The 20,708-nt window shown below is 68.1% G+C and overlaps 1 protein-coding gene across 17 annotated transcripts in view; it reads right to left on the bottom strand.

Annotated features, from left to right (window-relative positions):
- Positions 1–20,708, bottom strand: part of KIF1A (kinesin family member 1A) — a 61,010-nt gene that overhangs the window by 3,746 nt on the left and 36,556 nt on the right. For 8 of the 17 annotated variants that reach the window (XM_045559924.1, XM_045559909.1, XM_045559916.1 and 5 more), the window contains 16 exons: positions 19,957–20,095; positions 19,703–19,871; positions 19,434–19,524; positions 18,593–18,711; positions 17,769–17,824; positions 16,169–16,277; positions 15,263–15,329; positions 15,080–15,164; positions 12,489–12,594; positions 4,732–4,846; positions 3,608–3,741; positions 2,708–2,769; positions 2,244–2,389; positions 1,408–1,608; positions 821–898; positions 180–304 (listed from right to left, as the gene is read on the bottom strand). In XM_045559924.1, the coding sequence (XP_045415880.1) occupies positions 180–304; positions 821–898; positions 1,408–1,608; positions 2,244–2,389; positions 2,708–2,769; positions 3,608–3,741; positions 4,732–4,846; positions 12,489–12,594; positions 15,080–15,164; positions 15,263–15,329; positions 16,169–16,277; positions 17,769–17,824; positions 18,593–18,711; positions 19,434–19,524; positions 19,703–19,871; positions 19,957–20,095 (1,802 nt within the window). Of the gene's footprint in view, positions 1–179; positions 305–820; positions 899–1,407; positions 1,609–2,243; positions 2,390–2,707; positions 2,770–3,607; positions 3,742–4,731; positions 4,847–6,028; positions 6,053–10,257; positions 10,285–12,488; positions 12,595–15,079; positions 15,165–15,262; positions 15,330–16,168; positions 16,278–17,768; positions 17,825–18,592; positions 18,712–19,433; positions 19,525–19,702; positions 19,872–19,956; positions 20,096–20,708 lie in introns of all 17 variants that reach the window. The other 9 variants (XM_045559914.1, XM_045559919.1, XM_045559917.1 and 6 more) reach the window with 2 other exon arrangements.

The raw sequence follows: 20,708 nt of genomic DNA, 5'->3' as shown, positions 1-20,708 counted from the left end.
GGGCCACGAGCTGGGGTTGGGGGCTCATGTGTCCCGGGGCGGGGGGTGACCCTCCAGGCTCATCCCTAAATGCGTGTGGCCAGCCTGAGACGCTCAGCCACGGTGACCCACTTTCTCTGCCCTCTGCGCCTCCAAGTCACAGCCACGGCCGAGGGCCAGCTGGTGCCCGGCACCCTCACCTCAGGTCTGCGGCACCGTAGCGTCCCTCGACCAGAGAGGGGCAGGTGGAGGAGGGGGTGAGCGTGGCTGCCCCCAGAGGGGACATAGACGGGTCCCGCAGCAGGGTGACAGACATCTCAGAGAGCTGAAGAGGAGAGACAGCCTTTTGTGGGGGACGGTCTCGGCCCACGGGGGGGCCCTGCAGTGGCTGACTCCGTGCCTTTGCTCACACTCTACCTTCTCCTCAGGGCACCCCACACCCCTCCTCCCAGCAGCCTCAGCTCAGGTGGCCACCGCAAGACCCCCGGCCCGGCCCAGCCCTACGTGCCCCTGGCCCGCCCCTCACAGGGCTCCGGCTCTGCCCTGCTCGGGAGGCAGGTGCCACCTCCTCGAGGGGTGGGCTGGGGCAGGGTCTGGGCTGCCACCTCCCGACAGGGCCCTGTGGGGCCAGCACTGGTGGTGTCCAGGGGGGCTGGCATGGAAGGCTGGGGGGAGCTCGGGGCCTGACGCCGTGCGGGGGAAGCTTCCGGAGGCTGCGGGGCGAGGGTGAGTCCCCGGGGGCGGGGGACGCCCTGACCAGTCTGGCTGAGGGCCGGCCAGACAAGGTGGGGGCGGGAAGAGAACAGGATCCTGCCAGGGCCTGGGAGGACCCCACACGCACCTTGCTCTCGCTGGCGCTGACGCAGACGTGGCTGTGCGTGTACTCTCTGTTGAATGTGTGCGTGAGGAGGCGCAAGCACTGTAGACAGAGCACGTGGGGTCAGGACTGTGGCCTCCCGGGACCCGGCTCTGCCCGGGCACAGCCGAGGCTCCTCCACCCGCCTCCCCAGACAGACAGCCGGCCGAGGCCGAGCCCAGGGGGTCAGGGTGGCAGCATCTCCAACCCCCAGGGGGCGGGGGGTAGCCGGGGGACCTCCCGGGCCTGGTGTGAAGGCAGCGTGGCCCATGGCACGGGAGCCGTCCCCGCAGCGCAGCCAGCGGCAGAGAAGGCCACCTCTGGGTGGAGGGGTGAGCTCCCCAGCAGCATGGGTATTCAAGAGAGGGCAGGTCAATGCGTGGCGGGGGCTGTAAAAGGCACTGGACTCCCAGGGTGGGCGAGGGGGGGACAGGGCAGACCCCCACACTCCCAGCTCCTGGTGGCTCTGACCAGAGCAGCCTCCGCCAGGGCTGGGTCACCAGAGTCGCCCAGGAGTGACGTGGGGCCCTGAGGGGCTGGGGACAGGCCGGGCTGCCAGCAGCAAAACCTGCCTTGACGGCCAGTTCCCGCTGCCGCTCGCTGGGCACCTCCAGGGGGGACGGCCGGCCCTCGGCCGAGAGCGGGGAGGAGGCGCTGGAGGAGCTGTGGGACTCAGAGTCCTCGCTGGAGGCCGGGGACAGCACCTCCGGGATGGGCCGCTGCGTGGTCTCCAGCTTCTCCCGCAGCAGCAGGTAGTGCCGGGTCTTCTCCACCTTCAGACGGGCACAGTGTCGCCCGCTGCTCCGCGAGGGCGGCCTCGGCTTCCCGGAGCAGCAGGGCCTGCGGACAGCGCGGGAGACCCCCCTCCCCTGGGCTGGGGCCCCGAGCTCGGCCTGTGACACGAGGGACAGACCCCAGGCCACGGGGCTGGCAGCACTCAGAGCCCCACCCAAGCTGGGCTCCGCGGCCCACAAACAAGCTGCCTCCTCCACCCACAGCCTTGGCCGTGGCCCGTGGCCCACGGTGAGCAGATGGACACGTGTGTTCCCCACACGGGTTCGGGGGGCTCTGAAGCGCTGGTGGCCTCGGGCACGGCCCCCGCTTCCTGCTTCCCACTCGCACAGCCCGGCCGCCGGGCGTTGGTTTCCCTGATGGGAGCGACAGAGCCCCCCCTGTCCCGCAACTCCCCGCCACGTTTCCTCCTCCTCTGCCCGCTGCCTGCTGCCCTCCTCGGTTAAGCCGAGTGCACCGTCTGCTCTAGGCCGCCCGTGTTTCTGTCGTGTGCCCCAAAGCCACGGCGGGCAGTTTGGGTGTCACGTGGCCCATCCTGAGGGCGGCCTGTCACTCCCTGACTGTGGCCCCTCAGTGGGCCCCGGGCCGCCCCCGCCCCCGTGGCCACGGCCCCCACCTCCTGCAGGAGGCTCAGCTTCTCCAGCTCCCACTGGTGGTCCAGGATGAGGCTGTCACTCCGGGGCCTCCAGCCCGCCAGGTTCTCCTCGCCGCGCACATAGGCCACAGACGTGTCCAGCACCCGCCGGCGCCGGCGCTGCATCCCTGCACGGGAGACCGACCTCCGTCCCCGCCCGGCTGCTGAGCCCCTCCCCTCTGGGGGCAAGATCAGCCTCCCCTGTCCTCCGGGGCCCCAGAGCCGGACACTCCTCCTGCGACGCCTCACCCTGGACACCACCCTGTCACCCACGCTGTCCTCCCGGCTCAGGATGACTCAGGAGTGGCAGGTGCACACCTGCGTTTTGCAGACGAGGAACCTCCCCCAAACGCTGCTCAGCCGCGGTCACCCAGAGCGGGGCAGAGGCCGAGCCAGCGGGGGCCCCGGTGCCCTGACCCTTCCCCTAGCAGACAGCGGGCGCCTACCTGGGCTGCCAGCATCGGCCACGTGGCACAGGCTGAGCTCGTACACACCCGTCACACGGTTGCTGTGGGGGGCAGAGGGAGGGACACGTCAGCACCAGGCAGCACAGCGGGACACACAGATGGCCTGGGCACCACCTCGAACCCCCAGCAGAGTCCCACCCCTGCCTGAGCCAGGCAGCCTGGCCCAGGTGTGGGTGCCAGGGTGCCCGAGCTGCAGCCCCTGTTCAGAAAGCCCCAGCCAGACCCCTCCAGCCTCCTGAAAAAGAAGGGGCTGGACGGCGTCGCTCAGGCCCCCTGCGTCCAGGCCTGGGGACGATACAGGTGGCCTGAGCACATTTGTCCCAGATGCCAGCCCCCGGCACCTCCGGTCCCTCCAGGCACCGAGAGCCCTGCAGGACTCCCGGCAAGGGAAGCCCCTGTGCCCAGGACGCCGGTGCCTCCAAGGCCCCTCAGCAACCCTGCCATGGTGACAGGCCCTGCTAGCCGGCGTCCCAGTCACTGGTGACCTGAACAACCGTGGTTGGCCCTCGAGGATGCTGAGTCCTAACCCCCAAGCACCCTCCTCCTGGTCACAGATCCCTGAGGTCCCCAAGGAGCAAGGTCAGGTGGCAGGGGGACGGTGTGGCCCCCAGACCACCCACAGGAGGCCCAGGAGGGCACCCCAGGCCTTTCCCCACTGCCCCCATCCCTGCAGGCTGGCTGGGCTCCTCCCACCCTCCACATGGTGTTGGCGTCCCCTGCAGGTGCCCAGCAGGGGCGAGTGACGGGGAGCCCGCCGGGAGCGTGGCCGGGCCTCAGACACAGGCCACGTGGGCGTCAGGCTGCGGCACCCTCCCCTGCAGGGTCCAGCTCGGTCCTCGCAGGAGCAGGGGGCAGACGGGTGGGGAGCGGGGGGCTCACCTCTCTGAGGCCCGCAGGCTACCGCTGCCGAACAGGTTGCGGATGGAGCGGGAGGCCGGCAGCTTGGCGTCGCGGGAGTAGAAGACCATGCAGAAGTCCTTGGTGATGACAGCCGGCTGGGTGCAGTTCTCCATCTGCAATGGGTAGGGCAGGGCTCAGGCATAAGGGCCCTGGGCCTCCCCCCCCAACCTCCTGGGGGCACAAGGGCCCAGCACGGCCCAGCAGCCCAGCGCCCCCGCATCTTGGGCGTGGAGAGTGTCTGCTCCCGCCTTGGGCCACATCCTGCTGGGGACAGAGCCAAAGCCCTGCCTTCCCTGGGCCACCTCGGGGGAGGGTCTCCCAGTGTGGGGACCCTGGGGGTCCCAGACACTGGCCTCACCCTCAGGGGCGGGCCTCAGAGGCCTCACCATAGAGCGGGGGTGACACCCTCCCCCACCCAACGCCTGTGAGGATCACACTGGGTCTTGTCCGCGCACACGTGTAACTAAAACGCCACGGAGAGTTACTGCTGGTGGCCGGCACGCTAGCTGCCGAGCAGCCCGCTCCTGTCCTGCGGTCCCATGGGGACGTGGGGACGGCCGCACGGCTGGTGCGTCCTGGGCACACGCCGGGCAGGGCTCCGCCCAGCAGCTTCTCCTCCGCCCAACCTACCGCCGCCCCTCGAGGTGGTCACACCGTCCCCACGTCACAGCCACAGGGATGGGGCTCTAGGGGGAGGGGGTTGTCTTGCAGGTGCCCCCACCCCCACTTCCCCCAAGCCTCCTCCCGCACTGCTGCGCCAGTGAGAGCACCCACGCCCCGGCCTCCTCCTGCCCCTGAAGGGAGGCCACAGCCCACGCCTGGCGGGAGCAAGGGGCGTGGAGGGGATGCCTCTGTTTCTGTGCTGCCTGGAACACTGACGCAACGTCTGGCGGTGCTGCAGCCCTCTTGTAACCCCAAGAGGGTTACAAAAGCCACATGCTGAGTATCGCCGAGTGGCTTAATTGTGAGCACATGGATTAATTTCACTCGAGGACTTGAGAGACCCCCTGAGAAGAGCCTGGGTTTGTCACTGCCCTTCACAAGCACCTCCGGCTTTGGGGAAGGCGGGCTTTGGTGGGATGCCCTGGGCGCAGGTGTCTTGCCTCAATATAAGCGGAGAGGGTCATGTAGATTTTCTCGCGGTAGGGGGTGACCCGGTTCAGCAGCAGGGAGTTGTGCATGGAGCTGTCCCACGCAGCCTCGAACTGGTAAAAGGTCCTGGAAGGAAGCAGAGCCCAGGTAGGCGATAATGGCATGGGGGCCGCTCTCAGCGGAGACGGGGACATGCAGACAGACAGACGGACGGACGGACGGATGCGGGCACCCTCGGGGACAGCCACTGGGGCCACGGGGTGGAGCCCTGGGTGGCGGTGCCAGGAGGGACAGGCCCCTCCTTACTCGGGACTGTGTTGAACACGGGCCACCGCGCGGGCGGCGCCACCAGGGTGGGCCCGGGGTTTCTCAGCTCTCCTGCTGATGGGGGAGGGGAGGGAAGGAGGGAGGCGGGAGAGGGGGCTGAGTGGGGGGAGCAGCAGGGACGGGGAGCAGAGGGCGGGGGGCCGGAGGGGGCAGGAAGGGAGGGTGGGGCCTGGCGGGGCCCAGCCCGTCTGAGTAAGGAGGCGCCTGCGTGGCTCCCTGGACCGGACCAGGCCTGCGGGGGTCTGCAAAGCCCCCCAGCCCCGGCTCCACCCGTGGACTCGCCCTCTGAGGGAGGAAGGCCCGGGGAGGATGCTTGGAGTGGGAACAGGAGCAGAGGCCGCAGACCCTCCCCAGGGCAGCTGGGGGCCCAGCCAGGAGGCTGGGACTTAGTCCCCACAGGGCCACCATGCTCCACGGACACCTCAGGGGAGCAGAACAGGGTTTCCTGTTCGGGGACGGTCCCTGTCTTTAACCTTCCGAAGGGCACGTGTCCTAGACTCTGGGGGCCAGTGCTCGTTTGGAGAACGGTCATGTCTGAGGTGGAGAATCTGCCTCAATCCACACGTGGCCGCCCTGCGGAGCCCGGTGGCCCTGGTCGGCTCCCGCCCCGCCTCGCCCGGGCCCCATCCAAGCATCCTCACAGACACGCTCCAGACACGTCAACACAGAACAGCTGGTGGCAGCGCAAGCGCCGACACGAACGGGCCGCCGGGGCACCGAGGCGTGTGGGGCCCGAGCTGCCCCCTCTGCCGCACGGCGCAGTCCGGGGTGCAGGGCACGGGGGTCACGAGTCAGGGCCATGGAATGGAGCAGGGACGGGGCAGGGCCACTGTCAGACAGGTCCCCAGGAGAGACCGGAGGAGGGCAAGGACAGCGGGCCGTCAGAGACCGGGGCAGGACAGGAGGACGTCGGGGACAGAGCCACTTGAGAAAGCAGAAGAGGACAGACAAGCGGGGGCAGGAGAGAAAAGGGAGCTGTACCTAGTGTCACTTCCGAATGAAACGCTAAAGGCAAGGCAGCCGGACACACACGTACACACACAGAAGAGATGAGACATCAGAACAAGCACGTCACGGGCCCGGGGCCAGCTGACCGGGGAGGCGCAGGTCCCACAGCCCCCAGGCCTGCTGCACGGGGGGCCGGGGGCAGGCCTGTGGGAGGCCTGGCCCTGCAGACCCCCATCCCCCGAGTCTAGAGCGAGAGCCTTGGGTCTGTCCCCCACCAGACCTGGCAGGTGCCCCTGGAGCCACAGGCCTGGAGGGACGTCCTGCTCCCTGGGGCAGCTCAGGGCCCGCGGCCAGAGCTGGAGCCGGCGGCAGCCCGGCCGGGACAAGGGCCCAGGCCACCTGGGATGCCACCAAGGAGCTGTGGCACAGACGCGTGGCCCCGGGAGGTTCCTGACATCACTGTGCCCTGTTTCCTCGTGGGTACAATGGGGCGCACTTGTCCCAGCCTCCAGATGCCTTGTGGAGCGAGGGAGCTGCCGTGGGCACAGTGAGCACAGGGCCTGGCACCAGTGCTGTCAGCGTCCACCTGGGCACATGTCACGACCCCAGTGCTGAACCCTCTGTGCACCTGCTTGCAAGTCCCCAAAGGACCCTGGCCAGCTTCCCTTCCTTCTCTGCGTGTGTGGACATGCCCCCCCGCACCTGGCCCTCCGCCCCCAGGTGGGGACCCGCAGGGCTTCCCTGGCATCAGCACTGGCCCCTCTGTGTTCTTCAGGAAGGACCAGGCCCCCCTGGCCCGGGCATCTCCGCAGGCATTGGGAGCGTGTCCCCACCCCGTCCTGGGGCGCTGCACCCCAGGTGGGACACAGCAAAGTGGGAGCCCAGGAGGCCAGCACGACCCCAGGCCCGGCCAGGGCTGCTCCTCAGGACAGAACAGACTCTGCCGGGCCGGGGGTGGTCTTGGCCCCAGGCCTGGGGATTCTGCTCCCGGGATCCGGACGTCACACCACGCACAGCCATGCGGCCCCACCCACCATGTGGCCCGAGAGCCCTCAGACCGGAATGGACCAGAGAACACACAGCGGGGCCGCTCCCTGGGACCAGAGCCAGCGGCCGGCGGCCAGCGTCCATGCAGGGCTGGGCCACAGCGGACACCAAGCACCCGTCGGAGAAGGGGTAATGGGCCAGACGTGGCCTCGGAGGAAATGCCAGGTCAGGCCCGGCCAGGCCCAGGGAGCCCCTGCCCGCTCTCCCCACCTGCCACAGCTCAGGTGGGCAGCTCCTCCCTGCTGCGTCCCCCCACCAGGACGGCGTGAGGCCATCGCCCAACCCCATCACAACCGACCCCATCACAACCGGGGACCAGGACCAGGACAGAGCTGCTCCGTCAGCATCTGTCTTAGGGATAAGAGAGGGGTGAGGGGTGAGGGGTCAGACGGGAAGGGGGTGAGGGGAGAGGTGAGGAGATGAAGGGTAGGGGGAGGGGGGAGGGGAGGGAGAAGATAAGAGGGGGAGGGGGAGGGGAGGGAGAAGATAAGAGGGGGAGGGGGAGGGGACGAGGAGTAAACACACTTCCTGCCAGGCTCTGCTCTTCCTGGGGACAGACTTTTCCAGACACCCGTGACAGACGAATGAGCAAACGAGTGAGTGTTGTGGCCCCACAAATGGCACAGCATGGAAGGACAGAAGGGGAAACAGGTCCAGGTTCTCAACAAGGTCCTACACCTGGGCCTTCCCCAGGAGGCCGCTGCTCTGGGACACAGGCCCGTGGCTGGCAGGAGGGTGGGGGTGAGGGCAGCTGAGCCACGCGGCCCCCGGGCACCATCTCAGGGAGCGGCTGAGCCCCCTGCTGTGACAGGTCGGACCCTCGCTCTGGGCCAGGCGGCAGGCGCGGCCCTGGGGAGGCGCAAGCCTGGGGGGGACGACCAAGCCCCATCCACGGTGCGGATCACATCACAGACGCCCCCGTCCACGCCCCGCACCGTCTCAGGGCAGCTGTGTGCGTGTGCACACGTGTGCACGAGAGGCGCTCACGGAATCTCAGTGCAGCCCCTCGGCGAGACGGCTGGGATGAAACCTGGCTCCTCCCAGGAGCCGCGTACGTCTGCAGGGACCAGGAACCAGGGAACAGCGAGGATGAGGCTCGGCTCCAGGTATCAACTCACTTAATCTCACAGCAACCTGACTCAGGAGCTATTATCATCCCCATTCTTGGGGAGAAGGAAAACAAGGTTCAAGAAGGTTCCCCCTCTTGTCCACATTCACAGAATCAGCAGATGGCTCATGCAGGCCGTCCCGAGCTCAGCCGTGCAGGCTCAGGTTGCTGCCACTGCAGACGTCTGGGGTGACCCCCCGCACCTGCTCACGCACAGCACTCCCCACCACGGCAGCCCCCGCCCTGAGAATGGGGCCCCGGGAAGGAGGCTCAGGCCCAGGTCTCGGGGGTCTGACCCCCGCTCTCTTCCCCTCGCGATGCCCTGAGCTCAAGGCCTCCTCCTGTGGGCCAAGGGCCAGGCCGGCTGCCCGCTGGGGGCCGACGGCTCATTCTGCAACAGGCACAGCCACGGCGGGCTCAGCCCCGCTCAGGTACGGGGGTGGGGAGGGCCCCATGGAGCCCAGGGGGCTGACACAGGCAGGGGCGGCTCCTCTGCTTCCGCCTGCTCCTGTGGGCTTGCGCCAGGCAGAGCCCTCCTGGAGTCACTGTGTGTACACCTGGGGGTGCCTGGAACCCGCCTGGTACCCCCAAACATACAGAAGCTGTGGAACTCAAACGCCGGACAAACTCAAACTTGAACAAAATACAGACACACTCCCAGCACGAGGCCACGCTGATGGGCCCAGGAAACAGCCCTCCGGGGAGGAACCTGAGCAGAGGGGCCGGCTCACCCCCAGGACCAGCACGACGCCCCGCCTGCAGCCCTGCAGGGCTGTGCCCCTCCTCGGGGGCAGCCACCACCACAGGTGTCCCTTGACACCTCTGCCACCCAGCTGAGCCCAGGGAGGCCAGCCCAGCCCTGGCCTGCAGCAGCCCTGGGGAAAGGCCTGTCCGTGGGGGGAAGTGCGCATGGTGCATGCCCAGGGAGCTCGCCCACCGGCACCACGGCCCACTGCCCTGGCGGGGTCTCCTCCTGGCCACGGTGGTGCCTCAGGCACGGTTGCCAGGCCACAGTCACAGCAGCCATTGGCCCTGACCTGACAGCTGAGACCTGACATGGGCACGCCTCAGAAAGGCCTGGCCAAGCCTCCTGCCCGGGGCTGCGCCCAGGCAGGGCTGCCTCTCACGCTCCTGGTGACGCCACTTAAAGGCTCAAACGTTGGCCCTGAAAGGCCTCTGCTGCTCGGTTCCTTTCAGAAAAGCTGACCCGCAAGATGACCACCACGAAGCTCTGGCCACAATCCTACAGGGACCCAGGAGGGGACGGCCTTGGCCTTCCATTCGGAACTGACTCGCGCTCTCACCAAAGCCTGGGTTGGGGACCGGGTGGCCTTCCATGCCCAGGGTCTCGCCGACCCTTGGCCCCAAGCCGGCATGGGCAGGGGCCTACTCCTGCCAGGCTGGAACCTGGGAAAACCTAAGTCCAAGAACCCACTGTCTCTTCGTGGATTTGCCACCTGCCACTCCCAAAAAGGAGGTGCAGTGGACACGGCCAGAGGAGCACGGCTGGAGCCGCCATCCCTCCTGCCGGCCTGGCCAGGCGAGGGCTCCCACGCAGCTGTGGAATGTGCCGGAGCCTGAGAGTCCTGGCGGCTGGCTCCTGCGTGTCCCTCCCCATGCCCTGCACTCACAGCTCTGCCCACTACGGCCCTTGCAGGGGTGGGGCTGGTCCTCACGCGAGGCTGCGGCCAAAGCCAGCCCACCAGCCAGCCTGCATGCAGGGGACACGCGCCACACGCAGGGGCCTGGGTGTGGCAGGCCGGGGGGCGGGGGGGGGCGGGGAGCAAGGCTCGGGTGGGAGGGGCGGGGGCAGCCAGTGTCTACGGGAGGGCAGGAAGCTACAGAAGCAGCCAAAACCAGGGAGGGCGGAGGGACTCAGCCAAGAGGACAGGGTGGGGAAGCCACGGAGGGATCGGAACGATATTCGAAGGAAATGAAAGTAAAAGGGAGACAGAGGAACAGAGGGGAGGTGAGCAGGTGGAGGAGGAGGACAAAACGCCGGAAATTAAACTTTCAGGGTGTGAGGGGCAGGGCTTGGGGGGCGATCGGGGAGGGAGGCGGGAAGGAGAGAAGAGGCTGAAATAAAACCAAGGGACACAGATGGTACCTAGGTATGTCCGAATCAAGAAACTGCCTGCAAAACACAAACAACCACACGTTAGTGAGGGCGGGGGCGGCAGCGGGAGCCGGGGCAGCGCAGAGGGAAGCCGCCGCGGCGGCCAGGCCTGCTCTGAGCGGCGGGGCGAAGCGTGAGCCCCAAGCGGGGCGGGGAGGCCGAGGCCGAGGCCGAGGCCAAGCGCAGGGAGCCCGGGCCCCGCGGCCGCAGCCAGACGGGGGTCTCCTGAGCCTCAGCGCTGTCACACCAGCCTCCGCCCAGGACAGAGGACGGCTGCAGCAGTGGCCGCTAGCCCGGTCAGCTAAGCACAGGAGGGTGCCGGCCTGGGTCAGCCGAGGAGGGACCTGAAGACCTCTGGGGCGGGAGGGCAGGGCGGGGCGGCCAGCAGGGCAGAGCCAAGCGAGGGCCAAAGCAGCGGGGCGCAGGGTCCGCGAGCCACCCGTGGACAGGCCTTCCTCGTCCTCAGGCCCAGGGCCCTGACCCCAGGCACAGGGCTGGGTCAACCCAGAGCTGCCCCGGGACTGGCCTCACGTCACACAGCCTCCGTGCCCCGGGCACAGGACTGAAGCCTCTGTGCCCAACAGGTTCTTGGGGCCCAAGAAGCAGGTGACCTGCCTGAGGTCCAGCCATGAGCTGCCGCCTCCCCGGTCACCCTCAGCCTGAGCCCCAGAGCAACGGGGCTGGCCGGCGTGGGCAGGAAGATGCCAGAGCTCAGCCCTCCATGCAGGGACAGCAGGTGGGGGCAGGCCCAGGGCACCCACCCATCCACTTGCTCCTTCACCCCACTACGCCCTTTCTGCCCCAGGAACCCAGGAGCTGCCTGGGCAAGGGAAGGGTCAGGGGTCAGGGGAATAAGGTCATCTCCCGGGCTCCGAGGCACGGATCACAGGCAAACCAGCCCTCCTGGCCCCCACCCACCCCCTGGGTCCTCGTCCCCACAGCCCAGGCACAGAGGCCCGACCCCCGCAGGCAGCACCGCGTGGGGCGCCAGGCCTTCTCCACGCCCACCGGGGAGCGTTCTCATGGCGACAGGGAAGCAAGGCCGGGGGCAGCTGCAAGCCGAGCCCACCCCACCATCCCCTTCTCCCACAGGGGACTCTCAGCCCAAGTTTCACAGCACCACCTCCAGGGCCGGGCGGGGACCAGAGCCTCATCTGCCCCATGTGGGCCCGGCCCCTGACCCGCCACCACCGCGGTGCCCGCCCACCTGCTGCCCGCGCCACTCTGCCCCTGCCCGGCTGCCCCTGGGTGCCCACGTCACTCCGGTGCTGAGGGATCAGCCCACAGCCCAGTCTCGGGAGCCCAGGAAGAAACTGAGCTGTCTGGACCCAAGGAGGGGAAGGACAGAGACAAGTGCCCCAGGACCCTCCTTCCTCACGGACCCCTCCTCGCCAGGATGGGGTCCCCTCGCCCCTCTCCAGGCACACCCGGCCCTCAGACGTTCTTCCCACACGCGCAGCCACCAGTGAGCCGCGGAGCCCCCTGCTCGAGCTCCGAGGGTCGGCTTCTGTGCCGGGGCCGGGTCAAGCCCTCAGGGAGCACCAGGTCCCGTCCCAGCAGGACGTCCCCACGCAGCAGGGTGCCCTCGGCAGCCCTGAGCCACCTGCCCGACCAGCCTCAGGTGCCACCTCCCTCTTGTCCTATCCACATGGCAGAGCCCAGCAGGGCTGCCAAGGACGTCCCCAGGGCCTCGAACGCCACTGTCCAGGCCGAGCCGATCTTGGCTACCACCAGGGAGCTTGGAGAGGAGCAGCCCAGCAACGGGGCCACGTGCCTAGCGGTGCCCGGGGGCCGCCTCCACCCTGCGCTGCGAGACTGCTGGCCCCGGACCCCCCCAGGGTCCCAGCCTCGCCCACAGCAGCGTGGTCCGCTTGTCCACGCACAGCCCACCCACGAAACTCCCAGGACAGGACCTGCTCCTCCTCCAGGTGCCGTGCTGGCCCCTCTGCCGGGCGAGCGGCAAAAGGGCAGGTGGGTGCCTGGCCGGCCACGCGGAAGCACAGAGAAGTCAGCCGAGGGGACACGGGGGCCGTCAGCGCCCCCTCATCAGGCCAGTTCCCTCAGGTGTCAAGAGGGGGTGGGGGAGCTCTGGGCTGCACTCGCCACATGCGGCCGGGCCAAGCGGCCGAGTCCCCCAGGCGGGCCGGGAACAGCCTGGTGCCGACCGGGGCCAATCTCCAGGACTCAGGAGCAGAACCTGCCGCCACCCCTCGGGCACTCACCGGTCATCCTGGGCCGGGTGGATGTATCCGGAAGAGAGGATGTTGAGAGATAAGATGTTGGGGTCGATCAGGGACTCGTCTGTCTCTGGAGTGTTCCGGATGCGACCTGCAGGAGAGGCCATGTGTCACTTCCCAGGAGGGCAGTGGCTGCGGGTCCCACTGGCAGCCTTAGCCTGGGCAGGGGTCGCGTCAGCAAAGCAGCTGCCCCATGGCCAAGGCGGCGTCTGGTCGGAGGTGGCGCCGGGTGGACAGGGAGGCCCTGGCAGGGCACTTGGTGACCGGGTACCGTTTGCCGTCACGGCTCTCCTGTCCTCGCCACGGTCTCAGTTCTGTCTCTCGGCCTCAGTGGACACCCCCACCCCCCAGCTGACAGATTCCACTGCAGCCTAGAACCAACAGGCCTCCTGGCTGCTGACGAGGAGGGAATGTTCCAGCTTTTCACACTTAACAATAATGACAATGAGGGAGAGAAACAGAGACAGCAGGACGGAAAGAGACAGACAGACAAGACGTGCCGTAAAATCTCTCCTTGCAACGGGCGCTTCCCGCAGGCCCCTCCACGATGCCTGTGTTCGGGGCTGGGGTCTGCCAGTCACCCGCACAAGAGGCCAGCAGCACTGGGAGGAGGCACCTGGTGGCCTCGCCTAACGCCTGCTTAGCCTGGAGGTGACCGTTCTGCTCACTCAGGGAATAAACCACCGTGGGCACATTAAGTGGAAGGAGCGACCTCTCCCCCAAGGGCACGGAGACAAAACCAAACCCAGGACACAGCTGGCGCTTGGCACTGGGCCCGCCCTGCCCCCTCCCTGGAAACCTGACACGTGACCTTGCAGCTGTGCAGCATTTAGGCTCCGGGAGGAGGCAGGTGGGGTCCCGGCAAAGCGCCACTTCTCCACCCAGGGCCCCCCGGGTCCACGCCGGAGGCAGTGCCCACAGGGCCGGTACTTCGGCAGTTCCGTGCGGTCCATCTGACCAGCACCAGCCCACAGCCCCCAGTCGGGGCAGAGACAGCGGCAGTGCTGGGCCAGGGCCCTGTCCCTCTGCCATCCAAACCTCTGTCCTCTCCCAGCCTCGACGGGCTCCCACCCGCCACTCACACCTTTTGCTGATGCCCTCCCCACAGACCATCCATCTCAGCGGGCCTGGACGTCCCGGGGCCCTCCGGGAAGGGCACTGGGCTCGGGGACAGCTATGAGCATGGAGCTCGGGGTCCTGGGGGAGAGGAGAGGCCAGCTGCCCCCCAGAAGGTGACAGGGCTGCTCTGTGAGCCGAGTCCAGGCAAAAGCCCAGAGGGGCAGAGCCGAAGCCCCTCAACCTGACGGGGGCCTTGGTGTTCACCCCAGTGCCCCCCAAATCCCTAAAGCACCCCTTGTCCCCAACAGACACCCCTGTTGGCACTTTCAGGAAGGGGGCGGGCGAACGTGGGGCTGTGGGACCAGGTGCACAGGAGCAGGAGGCCTGAGGGAGGACGGACCCCCAACCCGTGGCCTCTCTGCTGTGCAGACCCCTTCCCTCCCGTGGGGTGAGCGTGTTGAGACCAGGACGCCAGCTTGTGCCACGGCGCTGCCCACAGACACCCCTCCTCCCACGGCATGGCCGGGTCCGCAGGCCGGCCAGGGACCCCTCCTGTGGGCAGCTTCACCGCGTCCAGCTTTGCCCTAAACGACACCCAAAGGGGGCTCTGCCGGCTTGCTCTGACCAGTGTCAAATGAGACACAGAGCCTGTGAGACAACAGCATTTGTCCGGGCTGCCCAGCACCTCCCCCCTCACCGTCCTGCCCTTTGGGACGCGGGGGACGGGCCAAGCCAGGGGAAGCTGCCTCGCACAGTACCCGGCCCAGCCGCCGCAGCACCAGGGCTGGCCGGGGCTTCCAGAGCAACACCCATGCGCTCCAGGGCAGGGGCAGGGGTCTGATGCTCGCTACACACACGAATGGACAATTGTCTGTGTCCCAGCAAAGCAGGCATTTGGTGGACCCCAGAGCTCAAACGTGAAGTCACAGGGAAAGAGCCCAGGATCCTCACCAGTGGCCACGGTTGGACTGTCTGCCCACAAAGACCTGTTTAGTGCCACCCCCAGGGTCTCGGAGTGTGACCTTCTGTAAGCAGAGGTCGCCCAGCTGAGCTGAGCGGATGTCACACGGGGCGGGGCAGGGCAGGCCTGCCCCAAGCTGCCCAGTGTCCCGATCGCCGCGTGAACACGGAGCCACGTGTCTGCACCAGGATCACCCAGACTCCCGGCCACCACCCGAGCTCGAAGTGACAAGGAAGCCTTTTCCCACACAGCTTTCAGAACACGCCCTGATTTCAGACTGCTGCCTCCGGAACCGCCAGGTGATCAATTTCTGCTGTTTCAAGCCACCCAGGGGGTGGCATTTTGTCACAGTGGCCCTAGAACTCCCGTGCAGGGACCAGACAGATATTGTGAATCATCACCTGGTCCAAGGTGCCCCTTTTGGGTGAGGGACTGAGGCACAGAGAGGTTTCCTGACGTAGCCAGGGTCACACAGCAACCTGGACGCCTGGCCGGGGGTCCTTGCTCTCCCACGGCCCAGCCCCTCCGACCCAAGGCAGCCGCCCGCCTGGCTCACCCACGACCAGCTCGCGCACTTCCTTCCAGCGGATGTGGCTGCCCGTCTCGTGCAGCAGGGTCACCGTTATCCGTCTCTGGATGCCCTGCCAGGCGCCAAGAGAGAGGACGTGGTCAGGCAGATGGGGCCACGCAGGGTGGGGGCAGGGCGCAGGTGGGCAGGGGCGGGGCAGGGGCTTCGCACCTGGTGGAGGAGGAAGGTCCCCATGCAGGGCATGCCCCCACGGTGGTCCACCACAGCGGGGATGTAGCTGGAAGAGAGACCCGCGTGAGGCGCTGCCTGCGCACCGGCCCGGCCCCAGAGCGGACAGCGCAAGACGGGAAGAAGTCAGCCGCCCCCTTCGGGAAGATCCGGCAGCCGATCTCTGGACTCGCCATCGTCCTCCAGCCCCGCCCCGTGTGCTGCGAGGGTGTCCCGCGGGGAGGTTGGGAGAGGCCCAGGCCTCTGCAACAGCCCCCAAGGGGGCCCCTGCGTCCCTCACCCCTGCGGATCTGCAAGCCGGGGCCAGGCACCGGGATGGGACTGGCGAGGGCCCGTTCCACCCGGGGCAAGAACCGCAGTCTGTGCCACCCCCACCCTGGGCCCTCAGCCTGCTGCTGCTGGACTGCACGGGCCCCGCCTGGCCACAGCCCAGCTCCCACCTGCGCCCAAGGCCACCAGGCAAGGCCCCGCACCCCTGGCCTTCCGGAGGCCACTGGGCTCACCGCCCACCACCCTCCCAGTCTCTGCTCAAATGTCCCCACGTGTAACTGCCACACCTGGCAACTCCAGCCCTGACCCCCACACCACAGCCTGGCCTGTCGTCTCTGTGCCTGGCACCCTCAGGGGCCACCGGCCCATGTGCTTGTCTGTCGCACCCCCACGTCCGCCCCCCCAGAACAGGGGCTTTGCCTGCCGTGTCCCCAGCCCGAGAGAAGGCCTGGCCCTGCCCGTGGGGTTCAGCGAACACGGGCTAAGAGGATGACTCTGGGTGCCGGCAACCCATGGGCAGGTCAGCACCTCGTCCCCGCCCCCCACCCCCCTGGGGGCCCCAGCCCAGCCCAGGGCTGCCCGCTCTCCGGCCTCAGGCCTCCAGCTGGACACACTCACTCTCCGTTGGCCTCCAGCTCGCAGATCTCGAAGTAGACCAGCAGGTCGTACTTGCAGTGGCAGGGCCCCGGGGAGGGCCGCGTCAGCGTGCTGAGCTTGGTGGCAGGCACTGTGGGGACAGAGGGAGGCGTGCACTGATGGAGACCTGACCCATCACACGCTGAGGACACGCTCGGGCAGGAGGCCACAGCGGGCAGGGGCTCAAAGGCAGTGAGGCCACCTCCCTGTCCGCACAAGAAACAACCAGCCCACCCCACCCTGCCCAGTCCTGGGCACTGTCAGGCCTCAGCACCTTGCGCTGGACGGTCACTCTCCCCTTGCCCCAGGTGGGAGGAGTACGTGGCCACACACCTGGGCACAGCCCTTGCAGAGAGCAGTGGCTGAGACCCCAGGACCAGCAGGGCAGCAGACACCCTTGCTCCAAGGCCCTACGCCCTGCATGGGGCCCCTCTGCCATGCTGCCGGGCCTGTCACCTGCACCACACGTTGGCCACAGCCTACTGCACCCATCCAAGCACATCTCACTGGCACCCACACCTGGCCTGACAGGCCCTGCCCATCAGCTCCCACTGGCCTCCCCTTGTGTCCAGCTCCCGACAAACAGCCTGTCTCCCAGCACGTCCCTCACCCACCTCCGCCCACGGCCCCCCGGGACCCTCCTCCATCAAGTCCCCTGGGAGCCTCCACTGCCTGTCCCATACGGGTGGGTCTCAGGTCTCCCCGCAGCCCGTGGGGAATGCGGAACACAGGAACACACGCCGCAAACCAGAAAGCCCACAGGGACTTGGCCAGCAGGGCCCGAGGGTGACTGCACCGCCCAGTGTCCTCAGCCTGCAAAACTTCGCCTTCAGGGGTTCTGAGACAGGGGCCGAATCTGTTCCTCCCTGCAGGGCGGGCACTAGAGTCTGCCCGCGACAGCCACCCAGCCACACGTGCAGACGCAGCGCCCACCTCCCCTGCCAGCGGCAGCCGCAGTCCTCACGCGGCCCCAGCCCTCTGGGCCACCGTGCCAGGGACAGGGCCCCCACTTCCAGGCGGCTTCCCAGGCCATGGAGGGCTTTGGCCTCCGCCCTGGCTCTCCGGCCTTTCCCTGACCGTGTCTCTGGGCTGTGGCTTTCGCCTTGCAGGGAATACATTCTACAACCTCCGTTAACTGAGATCCAGCTCACCACAGAGCTGCTCCACCGCCCACTGCCCCAGAGGCCGGGTCTCCGTGTTCCAGGTAAGGGCTCAGCTACCAAAGACTCCTCCTCCCACAGACCCACACACTCGCTCCCACCTCCGGCCTGGACCCCCCACAAAGCAGCTTCCTGGATCCCCTTTCTCTCCCAAATCTCTCAGCATCCAGCTCGGATGGCCCCGGGCCCCTGGGAGCCCACAGCCACGGACTTCCTTGATCCCCGACCTCTGCCACCAGCCCCAGGTGGCCTCACGTGGGCACGGGCCAGGCCCTCGCTCCATGGGGACCCCGGGAGGTCTGGCGGGAGCCTGGGGGAGCACAACCCCCTCCCGGAGGACAGCACACACTGCGGGGCCCCCCACACTGGCACCCACAGGGTGGGCACCTCGCTGCCCCGGGGGCTCCGAGAGCCCGGCCTACCTGGCTTGGACAGCGGCATGACGCGGGGGAAGTGGCGGCGCGAGGGCCTCAAGGGGCTATGGAGAAAGTGCCAGCGTGAGGCGCCTGGAGGACGGCAGGACCCCCCCCTGCCCTTTCCCACCAGGCCCTCCCCGGGCTGGGATGGGAGGAAGAGACCCCCAGGACTCCAGACCCCACCCCAAAGCCCCCAGGAAATCAGCGTGGGACGTGCCGGTTCCAAGCCCAGCCCCAGCAGCAAAGCCCCTCCCTGCCCTTCTCTTTCTGGGCTCCGCCCCACAGCCGAGGGGAGGTGGGGGTGGAAAGAGAAGGGCCCCCCGGGCCTGTCCACGGCCCTCCCTGCTCCCTAGGTGGCCAGGAGGGTCAGTCTGGCCCAGGGCAGACACCCCCATCCCACCCTCCAGGGTCCGGGGGAGATGGCCTCATGTCACAGCCCTTGAGACTGTCCCAGCCTCCCCTTGTCTGGGCCTGGGGGGCCTACGTGGAGGGAGGGAGCTGGACAGACGTTCCCCAGGGTGGTGGCACAGCTGGGCCCTTCCCTACTGTCGCCCGTGGGCAGCAGAAGCTGTCCTGGGACCCCTCGGTCCCCTTCCAGCCGGCGCCCCCAGACACGGCCCGTGCCCAGCAGATGGAAGTTCTGACAGGGAGAAACCCCCTCCTCAGTTCTGACGGGCAGAGCTGGGTGCAGGCCCAGGGCCCCGAATCGCTCTGTCCTGCTGGCCTTGGCAAAGGCCTCCTGGACAGCCGGGAGGCGCCTGGGCCCTGCCGTCCTCAGACTGCTGGGCGAGCAGGTCTGGGCGGCCCCTGACCCCACGCCGGGCACTGACCTGAGCACATCCTTGCAGAGGGGCGGGAATGGGTGCTGCTGGTAGTGGCCGAAGACCTCGAACACGATGGGCTGGCTCTTGATATACTCGATGAAGGACTTGGTCACTTCCACTGCGATCTGGGGGCGGGCGAGCGGGTGAGCCAGGCAGGAGGGCACAGCCACGCCACGAGCGAGGGGACGAGAGCCAGGCGCTCCAGGCAGATCCGGGCCCCCAGCCAGGCCCACCCTCGGCCACAGCAGGGACAACGGCCTTCCCGTGGCCTCCCAAGCCAGCGGCTCCTCCCATCGCACAGCCCGACGGACCCCCCGGACCCCCGTGGGCGAAGGCATCCCTGGGCCTCTCTCCCCAGCATGGGTGGGGCCCCAGGGCTGGAGAAGGTGACAGAGGGCAGGGTGGCCTCGCAGGGCAGGCCTTCTTGGGCCCTCGCCCACTCAGCAAGAGTGACGGGTTAAATTGGGTACACTCCTCCCAGATTCGTATGTTGAAGTCCTAACCCCAGGACTCAGGATGTGACTGCATCTTGAGACGGGGCCATTGTGGAGGTGACCATGGTCAAGTGAGGTCATTGGGGTGGCCCCACCCACGGTGACTGGGTCCCCGTGGAAAAGGACAAAGACACGCGGAGGGAGGAGGCCGTGTGACCAGACGTCACAAGCCCAGGGGAGTGGCCGCAGAGGGGCCAGCCCTGCCGACGCCTGCGGAGCTGGGAGACAGCGCGTATCTGTGGCACTGGGGGCTCTGCGTCCTCGTGCGGGGACAGCACTGACCCCGGCTGGTGCCCAGAGAGCCCTGGGAGGGGAGTGGCCAGGAGGGGCGGGGGGCAAGGCCCAGGACGTACGTTCTGGACGTGGTAGAAGCCCAGTGGGGGTCCCCTGCCCGTGTTCTTCAGGGGCTCCGTGGAGAAGGCCTCATCGTGGCGGTGGATGAAGCTGCAAAGCAGGAGACACTTGGCCAGGGGCAGGGACTTGGGACAGGCCCCCATGGCCTCCCTCACTCGAGCTGGCACACCGGGCGTGCGGGGCCTGCAGGCTGGGCCAACGCGCCCCACACAGCCCGCGCCTTGCTGAGCCCCCAGGCCCAGAGCCCCGCCCCCGCGTAGCCGCTCACTTGAACTGGCAGAAGATGTCGGCGTATTCGGCGGAGATGCTGGACGCCTGCAGCACGGTCACGCGGAAGGTGAAGGTGCTGCCCAGGCGGAGGTGGTCCAGGGCGGCGTCCGCGGGCCCGTCCAGGGCGGCTTTCTCGGGGGTGTCCAGGAGACCTTCCGGAGGCACCGCTGCTGGGGGCCGGGGGAGCAAGGGCACCGCTAGACCACACTCTTCCAGCAACGGGGGCGGGGCGGGTGGGGCGCGGCGACCTACCTGAGCAGGTGTTGTTGTTGACTTCGTCGGCCGAGGGCCCCGCGTCCGCGCCCTGGCCCTGGCCTTCCACGATACGCAGCTCTTCCTGGGAGGTCCCCGAGCGGGACATCCCCACCACGGGGCAGGACTCGGACTGGAACTGCCAGGCGACCAGAGTCAGGGACGGCCAGGACAGAGGGCGGCCCAGGGTGGGGCCCCCGCAGCCCCCATCGTGGCCCCCGGGAGGGCTGAGCCACCGGGAGCCTGGGCCAGGGCCTCCAAGGACCTGCACACCTGACCCGCCCACCCACCTGCCAGGGCCTTCCCAGCCCTCCTCCCCTGGGGGAAGGGGGAGTAAGTCTCTCTTTCCCAGCATCCCCGACACCGATGAGACCCCCGAGAGAGGGAGGGTGCCGGGCAGACTCGCCACCCCCAGCCCAGCGTGTCGGGTTCTGAGGTTCCAGGTGGGTGCGGGTCACAGCGAGTCCGGGGAGGGGAAAGGAAGGGGCCGACTGAGCCCGGCCTGGACACGGCTCACAGCACTGCCCTCCCCTGGAGGACCAGAGGCTGGAGGCCTCAGGGAGCTGCCTGGTTCTCACCGGGCGGGGGAGGCTGGGCAAAGGGGTGCAAATGTGGTGTCCCGTGGGGACCCAGAGGACAGCCAGCCCAAGAGAAGGGAGGCCAGGTGGGGGTGGAGGCACCTTAGTGTCTGTTCTGGAAGCTCACGTGTGCCCTGCTCGTGCGAGTCCCAGGGAGGTGGGAGGTGGACAGAC

This window comes from Lemur catta, chromosome 8 (assembly GCF_020740605.2).
Source record: "Lemur catta isolate mLemCat1 chromosome 8, mLemCat1.pri, whole genome shotgun sequence".
Lineage (NCBI taxonomy): Eukaryota > Metazoa > Chordata > Mammalia > Primates > Lemuridae > Lemur > Lemur catta.
The sequence above is the reverse complement of the archived record's forward strand: the minus strand, read 5'-3'. Positions and strand labels throughout refer to the sequence as shown.